General features: G+C 39.0%; 1 protein-coding gene across 7 annotated transcripts in view; it reads left to right on the forward strand.

The window, feature by feature from the left end:
• LOC132848973 (adhesion G protein-coupled receptor L2-like) overlaps positions 1-27,043 on the forward strand; it is a 143,727-nt gene that overhangs the window by 53,208 nt on the left and 63,476 nt on the right. For all 7 annotated transcript variants that reach the window (XM_060875098.1, XM_060875101.1, XM_060875100.1 and 4 more), the window contains exons 3-5: positions 5,891-6,104; positions 11,036-11,145; positions 17,313-18,113. In XM_060875098.1, the coding sequence (XP_060731081.1) occupies positions 5,891-6,104; positions 11,036-11,145; positions 17,313-18,113 (1,125 nt within the window). The remainder of the gene's footprint in view (positions 1-5,890; positions 6,105-11,035; positions 11,146-17,312; positions 18,114-27,043) is intronic.

Below are 27,043 nucleotides of genomic sequence, written 5' to 3' on the forward strand. Positions count from 1 at the left end.
TGGCACCATGAACATGGTGACCTTGCCACTTGATTCGTTATAAAGCAGCAGTTGGAGGCATGTTGCCCGCTCCCCCATTCCCCCACCCCATCTACAAACACACACACACACACACTATTCTCTGATCTACAGATGCAGGAATCGATAGTATCCTAAGGAATCATGTTTTGAAGCTGAAACTATTCTGTGTTCTCAGTAAGACGGAATCTTGGTTTGGCTCAGGAAGCCTCTCTGAGCCTTGTGAGACATCTAAGTCGAGTTTATGGTGGAGTAAATGCAAATAAAACTTTGAAAAAAAATTGCAGTGTGACAGTTGAGATTTAGTGAGATGTGTTATCAGAAACGGTGGAGTGTTTTTCGGCGCTCGCGGCTGGCGGATTATGTTGACCTGAAGGTCGGGGCTTGATAAACTGACTGCCTGATTCCGAATGGCATCGTAATTAGTTGTCAGAGATGGGTTCCCAGGTTAGTCCAGATACTCCCCTGTCCCTGTTATTGATTTAACTTTGTTTCTAGCCTCTGAGCCCTCGGAGACATGCATCTTGCAACGGGGGAGGTTTGCACTCCAGCATCGGGCTTCATCAATTTCTAGGCCTTCTGTTGACAGCTGTTTGCGATCAGACCGCATACGCTTGATGGATGTGCGTAGCCTTAGTGCCAAAAGAGATGGAGATGGAGGGAAGGGAGGGGCTCGGTGACGGGTGGTCCCGCACAAAGGCAATATGTTCGGCTTTATTTTATCTCTGACGAATTTTAAAAAGCCATGAAACACACAGTCCCCCTTCTCTCTGCACAGCGTTAAAGCGTGATAAACCTGTCACACCCCACCATGAAGAACGAGCTTTCAGCCATTCATCAGTCTTTGTGGTGAAGCGAGAGAGAGGGAGGGAGGGAGGGAGGGGCCCGGGTTAGTCCAACAGCCCACTGCTCCAGATGTGGATGGCTTTCGTCATCCGGAATCGTGAATCGCTCAGTTAGTTTGCAGCATATCAAACTTTACAGGGGTGTATCCTTTATTTCTATCCGTATTTAAGTCGTCATGGACAAAGCTGGAGTTTTTTTTTGTTTTCTGGTAGATAATGTCAGCATTGTCGCTACATCAGTCTTGGACTTAATCTTTCTTTTACATAGATGTTTTTTATATCACGTAAATATTTTTTGTACCCACCTGCGATTTTCTAATTTCCATTTCCCAAAATCTAAATAAAAGTAGCAGCTGAATTTAAACTACTGCAACTGCAGCTACATGGGAGGAAAGTATAAACAAGGTAAATTCAAAATAAAAAATAAAACTCCCGTTGACTATTTTGTTGTGTCTCATGGGATCTCAGTGCCAATGCATACCCCTAGTCCCAATTATATACTTTGGGAGAACTGTCTTCTATTCATATCTGTATCTCTTTCGAACATCTATTTATACTGAATAGCGTATTCATACGCGGTAACATCTTTAACACAGCAGGAAGGTCACAGCTTAATAAATGGAGTTGACTGCTATGTTAAATGAACTGCCGTCGTGCATACGGGGACGTTAGTAGTTTTCCTGTGGAGTGTCCGTAGCAAAAGCTACAGAAGTACACAACGTTGATTTCAGCTCTTAAAACCAACAGTCATTCCAACCCAGTGGAAATCCAGACATTTCATGCTTTTTAGGTACTCATGAGGCATTCACTCGTATCACTACAAAATGGATCCTGAATGTTAGGAGGCTTTTAAAGGCCAGATACAATGGAAGGAAAAAAAAAAAAAGAGAGAGCTCTCATATATTTTCAGTCTCATATAATCCGGTTTCTTTTTTATTTTATGTAAATGAGACGTGATCGGTGCAATTAAGTGCTAACAGGTTCGGCTTACGCGGCTTCGGTCGGGACGGGAAACCCGCAGGAAGAAGCGAGAGGGAATGAGAGAATTTGGCAGAAGCACAGCAGAGGAGCTGAGAGCGGTGAGCTGGTGTCTATCAGCACTAACAAATGCTCAGCTATTGTAATACGGTTACATATTTGTATTGTGTGTTCAGACAGCACCAGGGTGGTGTCAGGCCTACGCTTGCACTGTACATGGACTGGTGTAATTAGAGTTAGGGTGCTAAGTGAGCTGGTGACATGGCAGAACTGCAGAATGAACGGTGGAACGAAAAAAGAGCAGCGCATTGTTGTTGGTGGTGTGTTTTTTCTTTTCTTTTTTTTTTTTTTTTTTCTTTTTCTTTTTTTTTTCTTTCTGCCAAGGCAACAGGCTGAGAGCGGGCTAATTGGAGAGCATGGAGCAGAAAACACAAATGGCAGCTCCCCCCCTTGGGACTGAAGGTTGCCGCTAACGACTGTGATTATTGACAGTTCATTCCATCTCCTTATGCTTTCTGAAGCGAAAATTGACCTTTTTTTGTCTTTTCTCTCAGTTTCATAGCAGACCTGCACCGTGCCACATACGGTGCTCACGATCTGAGAATGATAAGTTTGTTTGTTTCCTTTTCGTCCTTTTTCTCCACTTGAACTTGACATTTACAAAATAACCCAAACTTTTCGATTCTTTGTTGAACGGGGAACACAATTGAGGCAAACAGTTAATTTTCCCCTAAGCATGGCTGTTTGGCTGTATTCGCTGCTGCAGCGTATGGTATATAGATTTTCTTCTCTGTGAGGACTCCAGAAGGTCCCTCCTTCGATCAACACGCCTGTAAAATGGATTAAATAACGCTTCATGTGGCTAGGATTCATGTTCTCTCTCTTGTTCCCTCTCTTCGACTTTAACTGTGTACTTTCCTTCTTAACTCTTCTTCCCTCGCACATTTTTATAAAGAAAAAACGAGTACACCTTCTTTTTCAAGAAACCATGAACACAAGTTAAGAGTTAAGAGTTATGTTACCAGGTAGAAGTTTAGTGTTTTGTTTGTTCATCAACAGCATGTCATAAATGTATAAAAGAAAGGTTTCGTTTGTGTTATACTACATTTATTTGCCGCTGATTGCATTCGTTTACATTTTAAAGGAAGTTGGAACCTCATTTTAGCATTGATCTTGAACGTCAACAAATTACGTTTTATACACATCTCACACACTTACACTACCGCAGTTTGCCAACAACTGCATTAGTTTATTTAAAGGATGTTGGATCCTAATTTTGTATATTCATTCATTCATCTTCTACCGCTTATCCAAACTACCTCGGGTCACGGGGAGCCTGTATTAATAGAGTTCCCCTCTGTCAAAACATTTTATTTTTTATTTTCATTTTTAGAAAACTTTTATTTTCGTTATTTTTGCTGTACCAAAAAAAAGGGAGAACTAGTTTCATCTTATCATATATATACATATACATTCATTCATTCATTCTTCTTCTATCGCTTATCTGAACTACCTCGGGTCACGGGGAGCCTGTGCTCAGGTGTCATCGGGCATCAAGGCAGGATACACCCTGGACGGAGTGCCAACCCATCACAGGGCACACACACACACACACACACTCTCATTCACTCACGCAATCACACACTACGGACAATTTTCCAGAGATGCCAATCAACCTACCATGCATGTCTTTGGACCGGGGGAGGAAACCGGAGTACCCGGAGGAAACCCCCGAGGCACGGGGAGAACATGCAAACTCCACACACACAAGGCGGAGGCGGGAATTGAACCCCCAACCCTGGAGGTGTGAGGCGAACGTGCTAACCACTAAGCTACCGTGCCCCCCGTTTATGATTATGTTTAACGATATTAACGTTCATGAACAGGCTGTCTGTTTTGAAGACTCCTTTTCTTTGTTAAATAGCAACATATTTTCTAATCTCTTTGTTTTCAGACGTCAATTACATACCGTGCCTGGATGCAAGTCCCTGTGAGCTAGCTGTAGCTATGGAAACAGTAACATATCAAAATAAACGCATTAATAGAGATGATGTTATTGAAAATGTATCAACACCTCTGACCACTTCAATTCAATTAAAAATTAAACTAAATCAGTTAACAATTCTGTTTCGGTTTAATTCAAGCGGTAAATTGTTTTCCGAAGTTCGCTTGGAGCTTAGTTTGTTTCTGACTTTGTCACTGGGTTTTTGGAATCGAATGTTTTTCTTCACAATCGTTGTTGTGATCATGGGAGTTTTTTTAACGTCTCATTAAAAAAAATTTTTTTTTTTCAAAGGAATTTCATAGATTGATGCCGTTGGTGTTAATTTGACTGATATGACTGATTCTTTAAAGTCATCATCAAAGTCTTGCCTGTGTGTCTGCTCTGTGTCAAGCAACAAAAAAACACATGTAGTCTTTCATCTTCTCCAGAAAAATACGCAATTGTGGTTAAGCTCTTTGTCTTTTTTTTCATCTTCTCTTTTAACTTACTTAACATCTACTTTCTTGTTTTTTTTTTTTCATCGTCTCTAAAAATGTCAGCAAGCACAGCCAAGCTTTTCATTTGGTCCAAAATCATAACCATAGCATCTCACATTCCTGGCGTATTACACGATCCTGTTGGCCACTTTGAAAGAGGTACTGTTTGTCAAAGTAACCATGAAGGGCATCCGCTAATGTCTATTTAATTGTCTCCCCTCACAAAAGCTGTGTAGACAGATTCAGCCGCACATCACAGGCACCTAGATATCAATTTCAGGCACAAATTAAGAAACATGTTCATAATGTCATTGAGGTGAAACAGCTATGAAGTCATTGACATGCAAATGAAAATATATGGTGTGCCGGATGACAGTTCACTGTATTGAGTTTCTCTTTATTATCATTACCAATTTGTTGCGGATGAACCTTAGAATTAACTTCTTATGGCTGCAGGTAATGTGTAAATACTTTAACGCTAGTGAAGGAACAGGAGTACAGTTCATAAAACCATAGAGACTAAATGGATATTTTCTCCTAAGGGACTGTAGGTAGCAAAACAACAACAACAAAAAAAAAAACATTTCCGTAAGTGTTGCTCTGTTAAAATCTATCGACAATAGAAAATGGACATGCACAAGAAATCAAATTTGCCATGAAGCTATGAATGGATATTCATATTTAGATATTTAGATATGAAGATCCTTATTTAGAGGATGATGGATGAACCCTTTTTACCGGTCTGAAAATCATATATATATATATATATATATATGGGAATTTGGGATATTTTTAATTAGTGTAAAAAAAATGATTTTCTGGCTGTGAGTCAGGAACAGGAAAAGCTCTGTTGGCTTTCAGTATGAGACCTGTATTTTTCCCTCTGTATGTAATCTTACACAGAATTTTAGTGGTTGAAGATAAACCCCTTAACAATTTAGTTCCTTATGAACAAACACTTGTGGCATCTCCGGGAACAGAAATGGGTTTGATATCAACATTTACTTTGAAGATAGGTGCATTTGTGTGGAAAAAACAAGCAAAACTTTATTATAAATATATTACCCCTAGGGGGGCACAGTGGCTTAGTGGTTAGCACTCACACCTCCAGGGTCGGGGTTCGATTCCCGCCTCCACCTTGTGTGTGTGGAGTTTGCATGTTCTCCCCGTGCCTCGGGGGTTTCCTCCGGGTACTCCGGTTTACTCCCCCAGTCCAAAGACATGCATGGTAGGTTGATTGGCATCTCTGGAAAATTGTCCCTAGTGTGTGATTGCGTGAGTGAATGAGTGTGTGTGTGTGCCCTGTGATGGGTTGGCACTCCGTCCAGGGTGTATTCTGCCTTGATGCCCGGTTGTGTATCTGCATTGCTAGCGTAAGGAAGCTGAATGAGTTTACCAGCCTTACTATAGGTAGTGTGATGATTGGGTTTCTTTTTGTTTTGACTAAAAATTATGTGGAGCCTTTATGTATACTGATAAATAAGTCACAAAAGAAATAAGTCACTGTCCTTGTGCAGTATAGTCGTCGCTCTGTGTTGCTAATCTCTTCATTTTTGTGTGTTTTCCAGCATTCAGTCGAGCAGCTCTCCCATTCGGCCTGGTACGCCGGGAGCTCTCGTGCGAAGGTTACCCCATCGACCTCCGATGCCCGGGGAGCGACGTCATCATGATCGAGACGGCCAACTATGGCCGCACGGACGACAAGATCTGTGACGCCGACCCGGTCCAGATGGAAAACATCAACTGCTACCTCCCAGATGCCTACAAAATCATATCTCAGAGGTAAAGGCTGTGGGCCAAGCATCACTCATAATGGAAATGTGGACTCCATTTCCTGCCTTTCAGATTGGTTTCGTAGATAGAGCATTATTATTATTCAGAGGGTCTTTAAGTATGGCGCTTGTTTTCCATTTGCTGCTAGTCGCTGTGTTACTTAGTGCTAAGGGGACAGCTGAAATAACATAAGCAAACCCCGAATGTCAGCGGCGAAGCTCACTCGCGGATCACGAAAGAGTTCCTTTACCAGGTGCACCTGAGAAGTCTTTTGAAGGAATGTCAGAGAGAAAAAACAAAGAGATAAGGGAGCTTCCAGAAGATCCTGGCAGGCACATATTCAGTCGAAAATGATATCTATGTGAAATACTGGAGACACAGAATGGATGTGACAAATTAGGTAAACACTTTAGTGCTCTGGAAGCCCTGCGGCTGGTACGGTTCATAGTCTTGTCCGTAATGTTCGGCATGCCGATGGCTCAAGTCATCTCGAAAATGTTATACATAAGACACACACTGCCATTTCCTGAGCAGCCTCTTACAGATTGAAAAGCTGGTTTTCTTTGTTCAAATCTTGCCTCTTTCCAGCAGTGGCACAAGCTGCGGCTCTGAGTAATGCTCTCCTCTCAAACCATTTATATTTGTGACACTTGTGCTTGCTCCTGCTCTCTCAGGACGTTCTTGTGTCGGTGCCAGACTACACACACATATATATAAACACACACATACACACACACACTTATGCACACATTCACAAGGCTGGGAACTCTGCTGCTGCTAGCTGTGATGGTATATATTTAAAGCGGACGAGATATTAACATTTCATAAGGCCCAACCAACGATGTGCATCTGGGAAAAAAAAGCATCGCTAACCCGCAGCGGAGCTCCTGCTTCACAGTTAAATCCAGTGCAGCCAACATTTGTTAAAAGTAGCAGAATGAAAGTTTTTTTTCCTAGCTGGTTTTTCGAGGACTTCAAGGAAGGAAGTCTTTATAATGCTTTTAAAGGTACAGTAAAATTTACAAGCACACAGATGAAGTCATTTTTGAAACGGAACTTTGAAACCATTTAGGCTCAAGGACCTAATGATAAAATAGAAGAATCGCCTTTTCTGTATTTATTAAAGGATCAGTGTTTATTCACTGGTATTGGCATTCATTCACTGAGGTTCAAATGGAAGTGAACATATTTTAACTTAAGTTTTCTTAATAAAAAAAAATCTACCCAATATTTGTTGTTGTTTATTAAGACTGTTGAGGCAGGATTTGCGAGATGTTTTGTCTGTACGGTTGATGTTTTCTGAAACAAAAACAAAACTGCAACCGAGACTAAAACAACAGTCGTGTGTAACAGTCACTCAAAGTCACAGCATACATTATACCTGCTTCTGATTTCCGCATTTAAAACAAACCGGCTCTCACAACACGTATAATTCTGCTGCTTGACTCACAGCGTGTGTGTGGCCGACATTGCCGGTGTCAAGGTCATGTCTCTGAATGTGTGATTGCCGTTCAATAACGATTCGTAGTGTACTCCAACACAAAACATTTCACAATGCATGATAAATAAAAATTAGCTCCTCTTCAAGCATCTCTCTTCTTTTAAGTGCTTTCCTGTCATCCACTTCTGCCTTGTCATTGATGACATAACGGAAAATGACTTTTTTCTGTCTATTTTTTTCCATACAGCTAATTCTTTTTTTTTCTCTCTTTTTACTATTATATTTCTAATTTCTAATTTCATTTAATTTTATTCTTATAACATAGACAGTCACTCAATGTCACTGCATGTCACTTGTGGTTTCGTAGACTTTTATATCCTCAATAGTAAGTAAAGGCTTTTTTTTTTTTTTTTTTTTGTTGTTGTTGTTTATTAAGCCTGAGGGAAGCTTTTTGAGATGTTTTGTCTGTACAGTTGATGTTGGGTCTGAAATAAAGATTAAATCTGGCTTCTTCCAAAAACAAAACAAATGAGACTAAAACAATAGTTGTGGTTAACAGTCACTCAAATCCACCGGCATACATTATATATATATATATATATATATATATATATATATATATATATATATATATATATATATATATGATATTTAATTGTAAACTCAAAAACCTGTTATTTGTATTATAAATTTTAATTCCTGTAATGTTGCTTAGAGACAATCTCTGTTGTTAAAAGCGCTATACAAATAAAATACGATTTGAATTTTATTGTTCTACTTTTCTACTCCTATTCTATTTTTATTTCAAAAAGCATTTTCTTTCTTTCTTTCTTTCTTTCTTTCTTTCTTTCTTTCTTTCTTTCTTTCTTTCTTTCTATTAAGCTTGTCATTTTGGAACCGTAGATTCTTTGGCTATTGACAGCTTTTTGTTTTATCGGAAAAGCCACAAATGTCTTACAACTAAACCCGTGTATGGATTACCTTGGCCTTTTAGAGGTGCTAGATGATGCAAAGAGCGGGCAATTATTTTTATTTTATTTTTTTAAAGGGCAGAAAAACAGACGTGTTCTTAATTAGATGTTACGTTATGAGCCAAAACAGTTGTTGCCAGATACAGTGAAGATGTTGGGAGGAAGGTCATTTAAGTGGCCTTACAGGGAATTTTTTTATTAAAGTGTTTTTATACGATGGAACTAAATTGGCTGGTGTTGCTTGTATAATTAAGACACCGCATGCGGGGTATTATAATAAAACGATGGTGCTACTGGGTGGCGTTCCCACAAGGTAGCCTTTCTCTGCACTCGTCTTTTACAGAAGGCAATTAAAAACGTGTTAGTTGGTTTTGTTGACAAGTCTCACTTTCATTTCTCATTAACCCTGTGGACTGACCTGATTAAGCTGTCACTTAACTCAGGGTTTGATTTATGATTTATAAACTGCATGTCCGGCAGGTTTTCTATTTCAGCTTGTTTGCCATCCAGTTCTAGTCATCGATGGAGAATTTGTTAACCTTCGACAGGTTTAATCCTTTGACACTGAATCTCATATTCGTGTTTCATATGTTTCTTATGAAATGCTTTTATAAATGATTCTGAGAATTCTTAATCTCATTCCTGAAAATAAATGAATGCAAAAAATTGCATAAATAAATAAATGAAATTTTCAAAAAAATAAAATAAAAAATCTACAAAAATCAAAAACTCCCAAATTCCATCCTACATACGCTCAGGTCTTGCAAATTTAAAATAATTTGCAATAAATTGCTTACTGAGGCTGTTTTCACCGCATTATATTCTATATTTTTAAGGCTTGAGTCATGCAGAAAATAATTTCTTTTCCTTATCACTGTCCTGCAACATGCACAAGCAAAATAGTTCCAACTGTGAGATAATCTTAGCACTCATGGTTTCCTCATGTTTTTCCAACCGAATAGCCCAGTCTAAAATATTCATAAAAGCCCAGACATTGTGTGTGTGTGTGTGTGTGTGTGTGTTATAAATATTCAGAGACCCTTGCTGTTCTGCTGAAGTATTGAATATGAACCTGAGCCAATTATTAAAATAAGTATCTGGAGCAAATTACAGGATAGCATCAGAGTAATAAATATTGGTCCAAAAAAATCATTTAAATAGTTCGTTTTATCCTTCCTCTAAAGAAAAAAAAACAAACTCTGTTAAACCATCTGAAATATTTAGAAGAATTGATTGCCAGGAGGTCCATTTTGTCATTTTGATGTGGAAGAATATCTACAGTGTTTGCTTCAATTGTATCATAAATCCCTGTGCATATAGAAAGCTTGATTGAAGTTTGACCAATTTCTTCCTTTATTTACTCAGAAATCCTGGAAAGCATACAGACTACAGACCCACCCATCTAAATCACACACACACACACACACACACACACACACACACACACACACACACACACATACACACACACTTTACAGTCTTTGTGAAGACTTCTCATGAGGCCAAAATTCATCCTTGAGATATAAAACATACCACACACACACACACACACACACACACACACACTTTTCAGTCATTGTGAGGACTTTTTATGGACATTAATGCCAAAATTCAGCCTTGAGATATAAAATATAGCACACACACACACACACAGTAAACCGTAAGTAAGAAATATCTTAGGAAATCATTTTCAAGCTGAAACTGTAAAACACTGTATTTTGTGAGGACGGTGTGACTATGAGGACATTGTGAAACTCTTTCATCCCTTTTTTCTCGTCCTCACAAAAGGCTAAATACATGTAGACACCCCCACACACACATCCGCGCAAGATTAATTCATTTTAATTCACGAAGATGTCTAACTTCATAGTCAAGGTCACTGCCGACTGTAAAAGCTGGAACTCTCCCAGCAGTCACACACAAATGCACAAATGATTCTTGTTTGAAATACTTAAGGTGATTTATTCCACTGAGAGCACCAACAGATGAATGCCTGATGAGCCTCTTTCTGGAGACCTGAGCTGAATTTTGAGTTTCTACGTAGTAAGTCACTTGGCCTCATTGTCAATCAGCGTCCCTTCACTTGAGCTATTAAAGATTCCTTACGGAGGTGAACTCTCGCCGGCTCTAGTGTTAAAAAAAAAAAAGAGAAAAAACTCTTTTTAACACCAGTTAAAGGTGGCAAAAATGGATCCAGATTAATTTAGCTTTTTTTTTTTTTTTTTGCAATTTTGACTGTTTGCCTTGCTTTGGTTTGAGATCCCTAGCTGTCAGTAGCTGTGTTAAGTGAACTGTTCAAAGGCATGAAGGAGTGACAACCTCACAGAGTCACATCCTTGATGAATATTTTACAATGTCATTCCAAATATAATCTTTTTTTTTTGCTTTGAAGACGTTTAACTTCTTTAACGTCCTTTATTTTATTGTGAGTATAAAACTTTTTTTGTGTGTGTGTGTGTGAAAAATGTTTATCTTAAACCAAAACGGATATGAAAACTAACTCTTCCTCCGGCTGCTCTGTTTTTCAGATGTAACAACCGGACGCAATGTGTCGTTATCACTGGCTCGGATGTCTTTCCAGATCCTTGTCCTGGAACATACAAGTATCTCGAGGTCCAATATGAGTGCGTCCCATATAGTAAGTACTGCTGTTTTTATCATGAGACAGTTTGTTTTGCTTCCAGTGATTTTTTTTTTCTCTCCATGTGAATGACCTTATAAAGTACACAGTATGAAACTCTTCTAACTCTTGGGTTGTTTTCACACTTGCATTTTTTTTCGGGACTCAGGATCATTGTTGAAGTGAATCCGCTAACTTTGGTGGAGTGGAATCGCTGTTTTTAAGCCTGGGAACGATCCAGAGTACCCGATCCCGGGTTTTCTTGAAAACAGTGTTCTGTAGAGTGGTTTACATCAAACGTGGAAGATATCAGTGATACTGTTCATGATGGTGGGTTCTTACGGTCAGATTTATAATCATAATGTCATATATATGTGTGTGTAGAACATTACAGGACCACCATGAATAAAACACGTCTCGTTCCAGACTAGAATAAAAATATTCATACCAGAATTTCCAGCTGCTCCTGAACGATGCCAAGCCATGCATCCAAACAAAGCACCGTGATCGGCCTCACGAGTGTTGTTACTCAAGGAAAAAGTAGTGTGTACCTTTTGGAAAAAAAAGAAAGAAAGAAAGAAAAAAGAAAGAAAGAAAAAGAAAAAAAATGATGCAATGGATCTGCAATTTAAAATCATACTTTCACCTGAAAGCAAACCACCGACCATGAGCCTCTCTGACAAACCCGGCAAGTCCAGAATCAGTCCTGGGTCAAGTGTGAAATACAAGGTGTGAAAACAACCTTAGAATTGAACACCTCCAATTTTTTTTTTTTTTATAAACGAAATAAATGATGTGCTTTTCCTTTAGCGCGGTAACAACCGAGCAGTAAATAACCTCAATCCCATCTCATGCTTCTTCAGAACATGGCTCAAGGCGTCAGCTTTTAAAACAACCTCCTGAACACTGCAGCTATTTGTACTTTTCCACTACATGAGGCTGCAGTTATTTGGCCAGAAATAGGCAATATCATCTAGTGAAACATTATTGATCTGTGCACTCCTACTCAGCAGCGAGAGAGAAAGTGGCCTGTGGAGAAACGTATAAAAATTCAAAAAACCCACTGCTTAACATCTGGCTGATAGCATAACAAAATTGGATTAAGTTCAAATTCTGATTGGAGGGAGACGAAAAAAAAAACAAAAACTTTTAGATATGATTCACCCCCAAATTGCATTGAGTTTATTTATTTATTTGTTTATTTATTTATTTTACCTTTTTTATTTTCTTGGGGTCGATGTTCAGAGGTTATGCCAGAGCTCTTTTTCTGAGGAATCGTTCATAACAGTCGGCGGATACTCTCCATCTGAGGAACCCCTGATGCTCATCCGTGAATAACATGTGTACTGTTTATATGTTGGGAATCGGCTTTGGAACTACGTTGTCAGTTACAGTGCACTGAAAATTTGAGAAGAAAAAAAACCCCCACAAAAAAACATTTAACCTGCTAAAATTTACCAGCTAATAACTGATTTCTGAGCCACTTGTTCGGGTTAATCTATTGAGGTTTGAGTCCTCATGGACAGAAATGTGTCAAGAGAATTTTAGCTGTTCAAATCTGAGCTAACGATAATAAACAAATCACAAAACAGCAACTTGTTTAAACTGGTTTTAAAACGATACAAGTGGGTTAGATCGGGCCCTCGTGCCAGAAAACAGAAGTTGGCTTTAAAAATGATGTTAAAATTACATGATTATTGATACGGTGGGAAAAATAAAGTGCACAACTGGGAGCGTAGTCACTTTTAAAACCTCTCTGTTAATTAAACTTTGTCTTTCATTAGAGCTTACAGTTGAACAGGCTTCATTTTTTATTCGGAGTAATTCCGAGTCTGCAGCCGTCCCTCTGATGGCTGTCTGTGTCGAATCGAAAAAAAAAAAATGAGAGAAAAAAAAAAAAAATCCCAGTCTACTGAGTCATCTGTTAATCTCTTCTCCAGACATGCTTGTTTTTTTTTCCATTTACATTTGGGTGTTTAAGTCCTCTAGTTTTTCAGATCAGTCCTGAATTGGAGCAATGCTTTCTGCCAGGGAAGCAAGGTTATTTATTTATTTATTTATTTATTTATTTATTTTTAAAAAAAGAACCTTTATTTACAGCTCTGGTCATCAGTTATATCTCTAGCTCGATTGATTTTTTTTTCATGAAGCAAGAACATTTTTCCCTTCAGAAAAGTCGTCGAGAGAAGAAAAAGATATGGAACCTGTCAAGGTTTTTTTCACAAGCTGTAATAAGTGCTTTTCTTTTTGGCGTGTGCTGCTTCGAATGCTTATGAAAAGAGTTGGGGCCTGATGTACAAACGACATGTACAAGCAAAACAGGCTGTGTTTAAAAAAAATAAATAAATAAATAAAAAGGTGTATACAATCTCCCACGCACACTTTGGGATTTATAGCAACATAGAAATATGCGTTTCTTTGCACACTTTTACTGATGTGTGCTATTTGGCAGTGCAACAGAATGAAGCAATGTTACGACCCCCCCCAAAAAAACAATAAAACTGGTGTATTGGTGTTGCAGAACAACTGACAACAGACATATGGAGTCTTTTAGAAGTGATGAAAGGAGTGTCTCTTGGATTGAAGCTGATGTCTTGCGTATTTTTGATAATGTTGGAATTGGCTTAGGAAATCTCTCAATCCAATATAAGCTTAACTTTTCTTCATGCTAACAAGCGACAAAATGACAATTGTCTTGTCTTCTCCACACAGAGCTACGGCTTAACAAGCGCCAGAGTGATAAGCGACATCTGAATTGAGATATTTTTTAATGCTACCCAAATTAGGTTTAACAAGAAAAAGCGACAAATCCAGATGATTACGAGAGTGATTATTTGGCCTGCTTACTTTAGTGTTTGGTTTGATATTAATAGAGTTCCCCTCTGTCAAAACATTTTATTTTTTATTTTCATTTTTAGAAAACTTTTATTTTCGTTATTTTTGCTGTACCAAAAAAAGGGAGAACTAGTTTCATCTTATCATATATATATATATATATTTATACATTCACTCATCTTCTACCGCTTATCCGAACTACCTCGGGTCACGGGGAGCCTGTGCCTATCTCAGGCGTCATCGGGCATCAAGGCAGGTTACACCCTGGACGGAGTGCCAACCCATCGCAGGGCACACACACACACACTCTCATTCACTCACACACTCACACACTACGGACAATTTTCCAGAGATGCCAATCAACCTACCATGCATGTCTTTGGACCGGGGAGGAAACCGGTGTACCCGGAGGAAACCCCCGAGGCACGGGGAGAACATGCAAACTCCACACACACAAGGCGGAGGCGGGAATCGAACCCCCAACCCTGGAGGTGTGAGGCGAACGTGCTAACCACTAAGACACCGTGCCCCCCTATATATACATGTAACATAGAAATCAAAACAAAAGTAACAACAGTTGTCTGTATAAGTAATTGTACGTTTATTTAGTCTATACGTTTGGGCTAAATTTAGACATGACAAACGACAAGAGACATAAGACAATGCCTTGTTGCTTGCTAGCGTGGACTTTGTGTTACATGTACGACTTTTACAGTCTATACAGCAGGTAATGTTCAGCAGGAAGTTGCTGACCGTTGTTCTTCATCCCCGAGCTACATTATTTCAGCCTTATGAGGCAGCGTAATGAGGATGTCACAGGCCAACATCAAAAGGCAATTTGCAGCCGATTGCCTCTTTTCCTCAGCATAATCAGTGCAATCGCAGCAATAAAGGCACCATCCGGGAATGAATTTGCTTTTGTTAACAGAAAACATTAATACTGCATTAATGTGCAAGTGATCTGTGATGCGCTATTGACTCTGACTAATGTGGTCGTATGATGGCCTTGGTCAACATTCATTCCCTCATTTTCTTCATCTAGCAGTAGTGTATAAGTATTTTCCTATTCAGGAAAGTTCCCTTCTTTTGCTTCAGGCACTGTTTCTACTCGTGTTTCCACAAACAGAGGACAGTAGCCCTATTTGTATGCATATGAGGTCATGAATAATATAAATAGGTGTGTTAAGAACCATTTACTGGCTTTTTAGGGATTAGTCCATGGGACATATTACTCTGAAACCTTTTGTGCTGATGTAGAGTCTGCACAATTTGAGGTACAATTTGCACATTTATACCAAATTTTAGGCAGAAACTTTATGCGAGGTTTTCTACATGAGGCTGGACATTCCACCATATAGTATAGATAGTCAAATTGAGAAAATCATCTCCCGTGTTCTCCGTGGTTTTTATTCACTGTTCTCACAGACTAATGGTGTAAGTAATTACATGAGTGATTTTTTTTTCTCTTTGTAATCTTCAAGTACTCGGCAAGTTGAAAAGGCGTCCTTCAAGCCTCGCTAAAAAACCTTCAAGAACGGCCATATAATCAGTTCTTTCGTTTTTTTTTTCTGGTTCTTGGCTCATTTCTCTGTCTCTGTCTTCCACTCTTGCTTTCCCTTATGATTAACCTCCTTTCTTCGTTAACAGGGATGAACCAATGTAGCAACATCAATAGTCGTTTATAGCAGGGGTTCCCAAATGTTAATTGGTTGCAAGGAAATCTAATATCCTATATCCTATTACAGTTTTTTTTTATTACTAAAAACGCTGTGCAATCGAGACAGTAATAAGAATCCATGCAGGTTTAATAGGTTCCTTTTTTCTGTATGATTTTTAGACTTGTTAAATATCTTGACGCAGCCTTGAGGAGTTTATAAGTCATTTTGGGAACCTCTGCACTACAAGAAATGTACTTAAACTGTAGATTTTTTTTGTCCTTGACAACATTATTTTATGTGTATATAAACCTTTCTGTCTCTTACGTCCTCTGACTCACTCCGTATAGATGTACTGTACCTGTAGATCTGACTCATGCTAATCTTTCTCTGCCTTGACACTCTTTCCACTTTTTTCCACCGCTCAATAGAAGTGGAGCAAAAAGGTAAATGGCCGCTCTGGTTCTCGGTCCTCAGCTCCTTGTTGTGTGTTTGTATGGTTCTGAGCCGTCCACCTTCCTCCCCCACTTCAATCCTGCTCCCGCCTCCCCCCCCGTCCCGCCCCGCCCCCTCCTAATCCGCACATGATAACTAGACCTCGAGATCGCAATGATCTCTGCCTCATTGACTCCAAATGAAATTAGAGTGCTGTTTGGATGAGACGTCCCATCATAATCGACATCTTCACATCACTTTCTTTATAGATATGCTTTGGTCTCGGGGTGTTCAACCTGAAGATCCTGGAGAAACTTATAAGATTGTGCAAAAAAAAAAAAAAAAAAAAGAAAAAAAAATCCATCACCCTTTATTTTTTAGCCAAATTGAGTAGGATTTTGCACCAAAAAATTTTGCCTTATCTATTTGGCTTATTCCAACCACCTTCCATGACACATTTTCTGTTCAGATGCTTGTTGATGGGAGAGAGAGGTCTTTTGATAATATGTATATATATATTTCTTTTTTCTCCTATGATATGAATGCACATGCATTGGTGCTCTGTCCAGATTTCAAAGATGGATGTTTATGTTCAGCAAGGCCTCCTTCACCCATTATCAGCTTGGTTCCTTCTCTGTCTTTCTCTCTTGTTGTTTGTCATTCTATCTATCCCAAGAAGCTTTGGCATTCTGCTCCACTGTCCTATTCCTGCCTCGTCCCTCCTATCATGTGTCATGCGTGTTTGTTCTTTCCTCAGACATGATTCATGTATGTGTGTGTTTTATTTTTAAGGTATGGCTTAGATGCCTTTGATAGAATCCTATATCCTCAGTTATCTGATGCCAAGTCCAGCTGATTTTAAAATGTAGAAATGAATGCCTACTTAGGGAACATGTCCAGAACTGAACTACATCTCTCTCTCTCTCTCTCTTTCTTGTCTCCTTTCATTTACAGGACATCTTTGCAGTTCTTTCACCTTTTTCAGTTACACTTGTGTTAGAACGTCTCAGGGAGCAAGGCCATATTGAAACATATCAGAGTTGCACGCACTTATTTAACCTGTTGAATCTCCTCTCAACTATGCACACCACACTGACAAAACGAGTTTGGGACATAATATCTCATGATTACATGCTTTACATACACACACACACACACACACACATGCTGCAGTTATAAAATATGTTAGAAGAAGCAATCGGATATGAACTGAAGGATTGTTTCCATTTCTAATTTCCCCTCTTATGGCTTTCATTTCAGTTTTCATTTGTCCCGGGACTTTGAAAGCAGTGGGAGAACCTGTTTTTACCTTTGAGGCTGAGCAGCAAGCAGGAGCTTGGTGCAAAGACCCACTGCAAGCTGGGGACAAAATCTATTTCATGCCATGGACACCATACCGTACCGACACACTGATTGAGTACAACTCTCTTGAGGATTTCCGCAACGGCAGGCAAATGACGACGTACAAGCTACCGCACAGAGTGGATGGCACCGGGTTTGTGGCCTACGATGGAGCCATCTTCTTCAACAAGGAGCGGACGAGGAACATTGTCAAGTTCGACCTGCGCACACGCATCAAGAGTGGTGAGGCCATTGTGGCCAATGCTAACTACCATGACACATCGCCTTATCGCTGGGGAGGCAAGACTGACATCGATCTGGCTGTTGATGAGCGGGGACTGTGGGTAATCTATGCGACAGAGCAGAACAACGGGCGCATTGTTGTGAGCCAGCTGAACCCGTACACACTGCGTTTCGAGGCCACGTGGGAGACGGCGTACGACAAACGTTCAGCCTCCGATGCCTTCATGGTGTGTGGTGTTTTGCATGTAGTGCGCTCTAGCTATGAGGAGAATGAGAGCGAGGCCAGCAAGAGCCATATCGACTACGTCTACAACACCAAGCTGGGCCGTGGCGAGTACACAGACATCCCCTTTCCCAACAACTATCAGTACATTGCTGCTGTGGATTACAACCCTCGAGACAACCAACTCTACGTGTGGAATAATTTCTACATCCTCCGCTACGAGCTGGAGTTTGGCCCGCCAGATCCTGATGAAGGTAAGGATCATTATCTTTCTCTTGTTTGGAATTGCAGACAGTTTTTGTGCTGATTATACATAAAAGTCTTCGATATAGTAAAGTGGCTGAGCTTTAATTTTGTATTGTGATGTAAATGCGGTACTGAGGAGTATCAAGTTTCTCAGTCCTAGCTCTATAAAAAAAAAAAAATCACAGTCACATGCTCTATCTTTGTGCTAGTTTAAATGTTGAGTCTTTAGAAATGCAGACAAAAAAATGAAATAACAAAAAAAAAGCTCTAGGTTCTATTGCTGACATGTTTGAGACAAATTAAACTAGCTACCCATGAAGGCTGATTAACATAGAGGAGAGCTGTGAGCTCAACGACTCGCTCATAAAGAGGTTCCGACCTCATCACTTGTCTAATCTCGAGGCCCTTGGCCCATCTATTATGAACGTGCCATGGTTAACCTCCTTCCTTCTGCACCCGTGTACATCATGATGTGAAATATGCTAGTGCTATCTTGTGCAAATGCTCAATAAGACTGGAGTTGACCCTCTCCCTCTGTGCTTTAAAGATACCTCGTGATAGCTGTTGCCATGGCCACCTCATCAGTGAATACAATCTGAAGCAGATTTGGACAATTTCCAACATTATTGCACCAAGTTCAAAGGACAAATACATAGTGTACTCCCACCAGAGTCCACAAATCACTGCTAGAATGAGGTCAGAGGCGTGGGTGCATGCTGAAGAAGACCTCACATACCGAGGACTATTTGTTGTATGGGCTCGATTTGAATTCTCATCTCAAGAGCCGAGAGGAGCCAGGTGTGTTACCAGACAGCACTTCTCTATCAGATGGATAATAGGTCTAATTACCGAACCACTCCTTGGAGTGTGAGTGGGAAACCCTGGCAACCGTTTCCACAGCCGCCCATCCTCTCTATGGGCAGCATTAGCTTTTAGACTTTGTATGCATATAAACCACTGTTGTTCAGAACAGGGTTAACATGCTTAAGAAGGTATATGTCATGCAGTTGATGATCTAGGGTGGATGTGGTAGCTCAGTGGTTAAGGTGTTGGGCTACTGATTGGAAGGTCATGGGTTTGAACCCCAGGTCCACCAAGCTGCCACTGCTGGGCCCCTGAGCAAGGCCCTTAACCCTCAGTTGCTCAGTTGTAAGTCACTCTGGATAACGGTGTCTGCTAAATGCCGTAAATGTTTGTGTGTTGTCTGGGTAGGCTCCAGATGCTGACCATGATTTAGAACTTGAATGATTATGCAGAGATGACAAACTATATCTGTTAGGGGAAATAGTCAGAACTGAAATCTCCCTGGCCTTCAGTTTTTTTAGAAACGTTCAATAAATTTTTGAAACTGAGAAGCCGAGGACGAGGTATGGTAGCTTCTTCTCAAAGTTTTGTTGCTGTTTTTGTCATTGTTTGTTCGACGACACACAGCGTTAGCAATTCTAATCTTTATCTTGTAGAAAACAAGGATGAGTAACGCAAGAATTGACAGAAGAATATGCAACCATCTTAATGCACAAGGTGTCAGATAACACATGATATTCCTTAATGGGGGCATGTCAGAGATTTAATTCACACGATGTTACCATGATCAACATTGTGGTACCTTGAAATGTTACTGTGTAAGATCAGCCGTAAGGTATTCCACTTGTAATTCTGACTCCAACCACTGGCCTGAGGTAAGACATCTTAAGTTCCTGGATCTATTTCACAATTGTTAACTTCACTCAGTGCCACACACCAAAGTAAACATTTCCCTTTGACATCACATTCACTCAAACTGTTATTGCCTGCACCGGAAGAGTCTTTTTCAGCAAAATCTTAGTGTATTTTTGTAAGAAATGCACCAGCAATCACCTTTACCACTTCTCAGCTACTTGCAGAGTTGTCTTATTTCCAACAGTAGCTATAGACAAGATGTTTTGTTGATGTCTTGTAGAACTAGACATTGTGTGTGTTTTTTGTTTTAATCTTCTGTACTTACAGTGGTCTAGTCTGGAAGCAACCTCTGACAAGCTGCAGTTAAGTCGATCTAGACACTGGAATTTTAATAGGCCCACCATGGATGCATGCAAACAGCCTGCCATCACTCTGACGCTCGCATATATGTAAATGTGATTAACAGCAAAATTATCATAATTGCCATCCGCGGGTGATCACAGCAGCGTGACAAAGAACAGTCGAGATTGCACCGCATTTCCAACTAAGAGCATAAAATATTCAGCTTTTTTTATATTATTGCCTCCTTCTTTAGATGCCTTTCAAAAACTCTGATATCGCAGTAGCGTTATGGTAGCATGTAGTGAGAAATAGTGGAAATGACACAGCTGCAGTGAACTTTTGTTCTTCGAACTTCTGACTTTTATAAACAGAAGACTGTTAAGAGTTGTTGTGTGTTGCCAAAGGGGATAGACATAAGAAACAAGATTCCAGCTTTCTCGGTACTTGCGGAACAATTACACAGATGGTCAATTAATGGAGTATAAATGGAAGTAATTGGCTAACGTTTACAAGGTCACCATGCTTCGCACTTCTTCGCCTACTTAAATATAAATGCCACATTCTTTTTTTTTGCTGCTTTCGGTATATAGCATGCAATAAAATAAAACGAACATAATTGTGCTGAGACAGTGCCTTAAAATTACACACGTTTAAAGAGTAGATTGACTGTTGCCCATTAGGATCATCTCAATTCATGATTACGTTCCAGGACTGTGTCAGCACGCAACTAACTGCAGCGCCGACCGCATTATAAAGGAGCGGGACTTAGGTTACATGCATGTTTTATGTATTTGCATGCATTTTTGAATAGCCATTAGACTGGCCTACACTAATGTGGACTCCAGTATTGCTGAACAGGGCCATTGTTATAAATTGCGATTTGCTTTAATGAAATTACCACCGTGGCGGCGCTCAGGGCGGTTTCACAGAAACAGAACTGGATTGATTCTGTAGATTACATGGTTAGCCCAGGCTGTTGGAGCATTTGTAAGATAAAGTGAATTGTAAGAATATTGTAACATAATGCCATTACAAGGATATGGATACCATTTTGTTGAGGTTTCTGGCTTTCACAGTAGTCTCTAAACATTCTTTAGGTTCGTGTCATTCTAAACATTTCTAAACAACAGAATGTTAGTAATACAAGTCTAAGTTTAGCTTATCGTGGTCTTCCTTTGATATGTCTGACATTCCTTGAGGGTGAAAGCTGACATAGATAGGATAATTTATTCAAGAAAGACAAAAAAAGAACACACTTTTTTCCATATACGACAGGAACCCAAGTGAAGCCTTTATCTCCCGGTGTGGTATTAAAGAGCTCCTCTCAAGCTCACAGCATGCGGGGCCACTTGTAGCTCTCACGATAACAGTGGCGCATGAGGCGCTTGTTAAACTTGGCATGGAATTATTGGAGTCGTGCCACAATACACATGTCTTTTGACATTCGCGAAACACAACTGATGGTGTAGGAGTTCTCTTTACACAACATAGCGTTTTTGGAATGCGGCTCAAGCTCTTGGATCGTGTTTCACTGGACACTGCCGGGCTGCGAACAGCTGAGACACGCATAAATGGATTAACAGTGCTGTACCGGAGATCCTTTCTGTATTGTATATCAGGAACCGTGCTAATTATCTAATCATTTTATCTGTGCTATAGTTTGCTGGTTGCTTGCATGGTTAGAGGTTTTGGTTCAGCTTGCAGGCTTATGTTCATGTCACTGATGTTATATGTAGTTTAAGGAGGATAAAATGTTGGTAGCATTGCCACCTCACAATGCCAGGATTCCCAGTTTGATCCTGAGTTGCTGTCTGAGTTTCCAGAAACTCTGGGATTTTTGTTTTCCTCCCACCTTAAAAAAACTGGCTATGCTAAATTGACAAGAATCTGTTTCTGTTTGGTAAAATAATGTCAAATTATCACCAAAATGAGTGAATTAACCATGTAAACATTTAGCAAGCTTATGTTGATACAGCCTGCTTGTAGAAAGCCGTCCTGGCTAACTAGAGAACAAGTGCTGTCAGTATGTTATAAAGGCTATTCTACTGAGTGCTACCTAATACATTAATACAACACATGAATATAATTCACCGTAATCATATATTTACATTTTTACAGAAGGTCAGTTTTTAGTGTCAGACAGCTTTAAGGAGAAAGCTAAATTCCTCACAAATCTTAGCTGATAGCATTCACCTAGTTTGCATTTAGCATGCTAGCTACAGTTTGAGATGTTCTATTAGTTAGTCTAAGCTAACACAGCTAACTTTCAGTCATTTTCTTTTCCTGTAAATCTTTTTTTTTTTGTACTTTGTCTGTCATACTTTAATTTTTACAAAAGTTGACTTTGACCTGAGTAAAAGAAATTGAGGCTGTGCTTCATATTTTACCAGAGGATTTATTTATTTTATCACTTTTTTTAATAGATGGGAGCTAAAAAAAACAAAAAAAGATGAAGAAGATGAGAAGCTAGCTAGCTGTTGACATTTTAGGCATGATGTACTTCTTTCTGTTAATGAGTGAAAATGGATACAAGCTTCATAGTACACGATAGTGACTTATTTACAGTCAGACACTACTTCCTTGTTATCTAACCTTTTCCAGAAGGAGGATTTATAAAGAGATTTGAGCTAAGCTAATGAATTATAAGTCTCATAAATCTCTTATAAGTCTCTAGGTGTTGATAAATATTATAAAAGCACAGAATCTCTTGAACCAAATGAACGCTAATAATGACAGGAATACCCCGAAACTAATATGGAATATTAGGAACCGGTGTGTTTGTTGATTTGTGTGTATCTGGTTTTAGTTTAAGTTTGTTGTTTTGTTTCTGAGAAAGAAACGAAGCCACGGCTAACACCAAATAAAAGAAGAAAAATTAATTTAACTCATTTTCTCTGGGCTTTACTGCGAAAAGGAGACTGGCAATGAAACACGTACAGAACACACTTAAGCACCAGCAAATTAAACACCTCATAGTGATATTTAAAAGGGATTGTGTGGAATGCACATGCACAGTATTACCTTGGCCTAAGGAATTAGAAAGCTATAATCACACGAGCTAATCATTTCCAGGAGAATTTTCAAATTAATGCAGAGAAAATTGATTTGCCTCAGAGCCAGTATTGATCTTAGAGCCGACGAGTGAAACCATAAAATTAATTACTTTCATCAGTCACGAGAGGCTTCGTAGAGATGTAGTTGGATTCGGAGAGTAGCCTAACATCTCGCCCGTCTTTGCTTCCAACAATCGAGATAAAATGTGAAAGAAGAAGGTACCGCTGCTAAATGAATGCTAACCGAGCGCACACTGGTGTGTGTCACTCATGTATTCAGAGTCATTAGCGGGGTTAAAGGTCATCATCCAGAGGGGAAAGAACCTCGCCAGGGAGGGCCGTGAGGTCTGTTGCCATGGCGCCAGAGAAGCAGAGGCATGTGGAGACGAAATGAAACACAATGCAAAAAAAAACAAGCATTGTGTCTCCTCTGTCTGACTCGCCGTTTGTCTTCTTTTGCTTTTTCGTTTGACCAGAGGCACAGCGTCTGTGTCGAGGATAATAAGCTGCAGCTTGGCTCCCGTAAATCAGGGTTTGCCAAACACATTCACTGGCACCAATCCGCCTGTGTCTTTTAAGAGCCTGTGATAGCAGAGTATCAGTCTGTTAATGGTTTACATTTACATAGTAGAGAATCACTGAGCACCTGTTAGAACGACATGATTACACCATGATGAGTGTCTGTTTAACAAATCTGGCTTAAACACACAGATGGATTCCATTTCACCAAATCATCATTTCCATATCAGATCACACAGCTTCAGGCTAAATAGTCTATTTTTGGTGAAGTAGGAATCTCCTAAGCAAATAGAATTGTTTTTTTTTTCCCCCCCAATCCCTGTGACCTCAGTATCTCAGATGCTTATGATGAATAAGGAAAATGTTGTACAAGTTATAAAAGCTTCATTATCTTTATTATCTAGTGTTTTGTTTATGATTTAAAAAGAAGTTATTACAAGACGATAATGATATTGTGCTCAAAAACTAAATTTCATAAATATTGTAAATTTAAAACAAAAAAACAAAAGGCAGAAGTGGAACATTGTGGAACATGTTTTCTTTTATTTCTTTAATAACTTTATTTTTTATATTATTTACTTAATTTTATAAAATAATTTTTAACTTTTCTTTAGAACATTTAATAATTCAGTTGAATAAAATCAATAATTCAGTTCAATATCATTTATTAATAACAGTTTATTTAACGACAACAAATATTTTTATATTTTTAAGATTGTTCAAGTAGAAATGTTGATATGATTTTGTTAAAATGTAACAAAACTTTAAATTTGGATGAAAAATTGTAAAAAAAAAAAAAAAAAATTAAATAAAAAAATCAATTTCTCAAAATGTATGTGACGTCAAAATAGTTAGATTATTTATTTTTGTAGACATTAAATAAAAACACAGGCTTTCACAGGTTTTCTTTTGCCACCAGCCTTCATATCAACTTTTTAATTGTAAACAGCTTCTAGTACCATGATATGTTTTTTCTTTCATCTTAGCCACTCATAACAAATCCCATATATCTCTTTTGAATCCTAAATGTGTCGTACTTGTGGATATTTCGTCAGAAGCCGTATGCATCGAGGTGGAAATCGATAATTGAAGCAAGAAGAGAATTTCAGGCTATAATTATCTTTTATGAGAGGGGGGAAAAAACAGCATTGAAAACTGAGACAAATTCCCATCTGCATGCATTTAAGAGTTCAGTAATCATGATGAGAGGTGATTCAACAAAATCAGGTCGTCTAGAGTGGGGCTGCCACTTACATAACAACAAATTTGCTCCGGTAAAATAAATCTTAGGTAGAGTGATTACTTTTACAGCTCTTTTTTCAGATCGCTCAGAGTTTAAAATGACATGCAATCAAAGCGCAGACCTACGCATGCAGTCCTAAAAGAAACGCTTCAATCGAATTGGTGTTTTTAATTTAAAATTTTTTTTTTAAATGTTATTTGTTTCCTTTCACTTTGCAAGAACCATTCTGCTGTGTTTAGCTTAGATTGTAATTCGGGTCATTGTAATATTTTTGCTGCATCTTAAACTAAAGAAAAAATCTCTGATTTCTAAAGCACCCAGGAACGTCTCAGTTAACCGGTTATTTCTTCTGGAAATTCGGGTCAGTCGAACGGTAGCAAAAGATGTAAAGTTTGCTAACGCTGCTCCGCCCTGAGAGAACTGAGACGCATGATGGGGAGTAAAAACAGTCCAGATTGAGATTCAGTGCACGAAGCATGGTTCTCATCACACCTTTATATTGTATGCCATCAGCACCTGGTGAAAGTGCCGCTTTGCCTTCGTCGCTAACAGATGAAGGAGTGTGTGTGTGTGTGCGCGTGTTGCGTGGCAGGTGTTGCCAGAGGTCGAAACGAATCTGTCGAGTGACAGGTGGCGGAACAATCCTCGCCGTGAGAGCTCGCGAAAATCAGACCACTAGATAAAACACACATCTGTCTCAATCACGATCTGATTTGCGCTCGGCATATGCGAGGAAGCAGTCATAAATGACTTCGGTCGCTGGGTCACATGATCGATTGCCAGGATGACGAGCAGCTGATAAATTGCCTCGCCGAGGGCCATTTATTCAACACGCTACTAAACACGATCGAGGCCACATATTTACACATCTTGCTCGCTGGATGTTTAGCGAAGACAACCGTTTAATTTCTTTGAAACAAATAAGGAAATTGCAGGCAATCTTTACTTTTCTTTTGCTGTTGGTTTTCCTGTCCTGAGATTTAAGAAGAGGATTTTATTCTTTTTTTTTATCTATTGTGTGAATTCTAAAGAGTTCTTGTGCTTTTTAATGATATCTAATCCTGGAACCTGAAACCTAAAAAAAGTTAGAAGTCTCAACTTGCAACCTTAATCCTATTAAAAGTTTAAATTTAGCTTCAACACATTGTAGTGTTTTGTTGCTTAATGATCGTTCACACAGGCTGAAGAACCAGAACAAACATTGCTTCATAATGCTGTAACGTGTAGCGTGATTGAAAATCTACGTCCGAATGGAAAAAAAAGGAAAAAGCTCCGGCAATCTTTTAGTGTTCTGTGTGTTTTTTAAATGAAAATGAAAATCTACTGATTATTTATTATTTATAATATAATATAGTCGTTATTCATTGTATTTACTCATATAATAAATATTAAATCAATTTCAGATCAAGTAAAATTTGTTACATTGCCATGAACACAAAATCAAGCAAACTTTGTGAGATTTGGCGGAACTTTAAATTTTACCACAGATTTTCCACTAATTTTGTCTGAGACTTGTCACGTGACGTCAAAGCCAAAGAGCCAAAAAGAGAAAACTCCATGATATCCTGAAGGGACTGATAAATAAATTAAAAAAAAAACCTTTCCATTGCATAAAGTTAAGAAATCAACATGTATTAAACCAGACAGGGAAACAAACGTCCTTCAGTATAAAACGTGCAACTTACCTCCTGATTAATTAGTGATTATACTGCGCCATTCAGCTTTGTGCTCGGGACTCGGACGATTATTTGAAAACTTCAGCAGGATGGAATTAGTGTTGAGTCTGTGGTGAACTCGGAAATGACCTATTAGTTCCTAAGGAGCTCTTGGTTGTTTAATTCCACTCGACTATAAACTGTTGTAGAAAGGATGTTATTTACATTTACTTTATTTCCTGTCCATTGTCACCCAGATTAGTATGAGTTTCCTTTCTCATTCTGGTTCCTCTCAAGGTTTCTTCCTCATATCATCTCAGGGAGTTTTTTTCTCAACATTGTCACTTTAGGCTTGATCATTAGGGATAAATGTTAGAGATAAATACTAATTTCATTTGAATCTTTTTACTATGTTTCTATAATTCTGTTAAAGCCGCTTTGAGACTATGTGAATTGTACTGAAAGTG

This window comes from Tachysurus vachellii, chromosome 7 (genome assembly GCF_030014155.1).
Source record: "Tachysurus vachellii isolate PV-2020 chromosome 7, HZAU_Pvac_v1, whole genome shotgun sequence".
NCBI classification, from domain to species: Eukaryota; Metazoa; Chordata; class Actinopteri; order Siluriformes; family Bagridae; genus Tachysurus; species Tachysurus vachellii.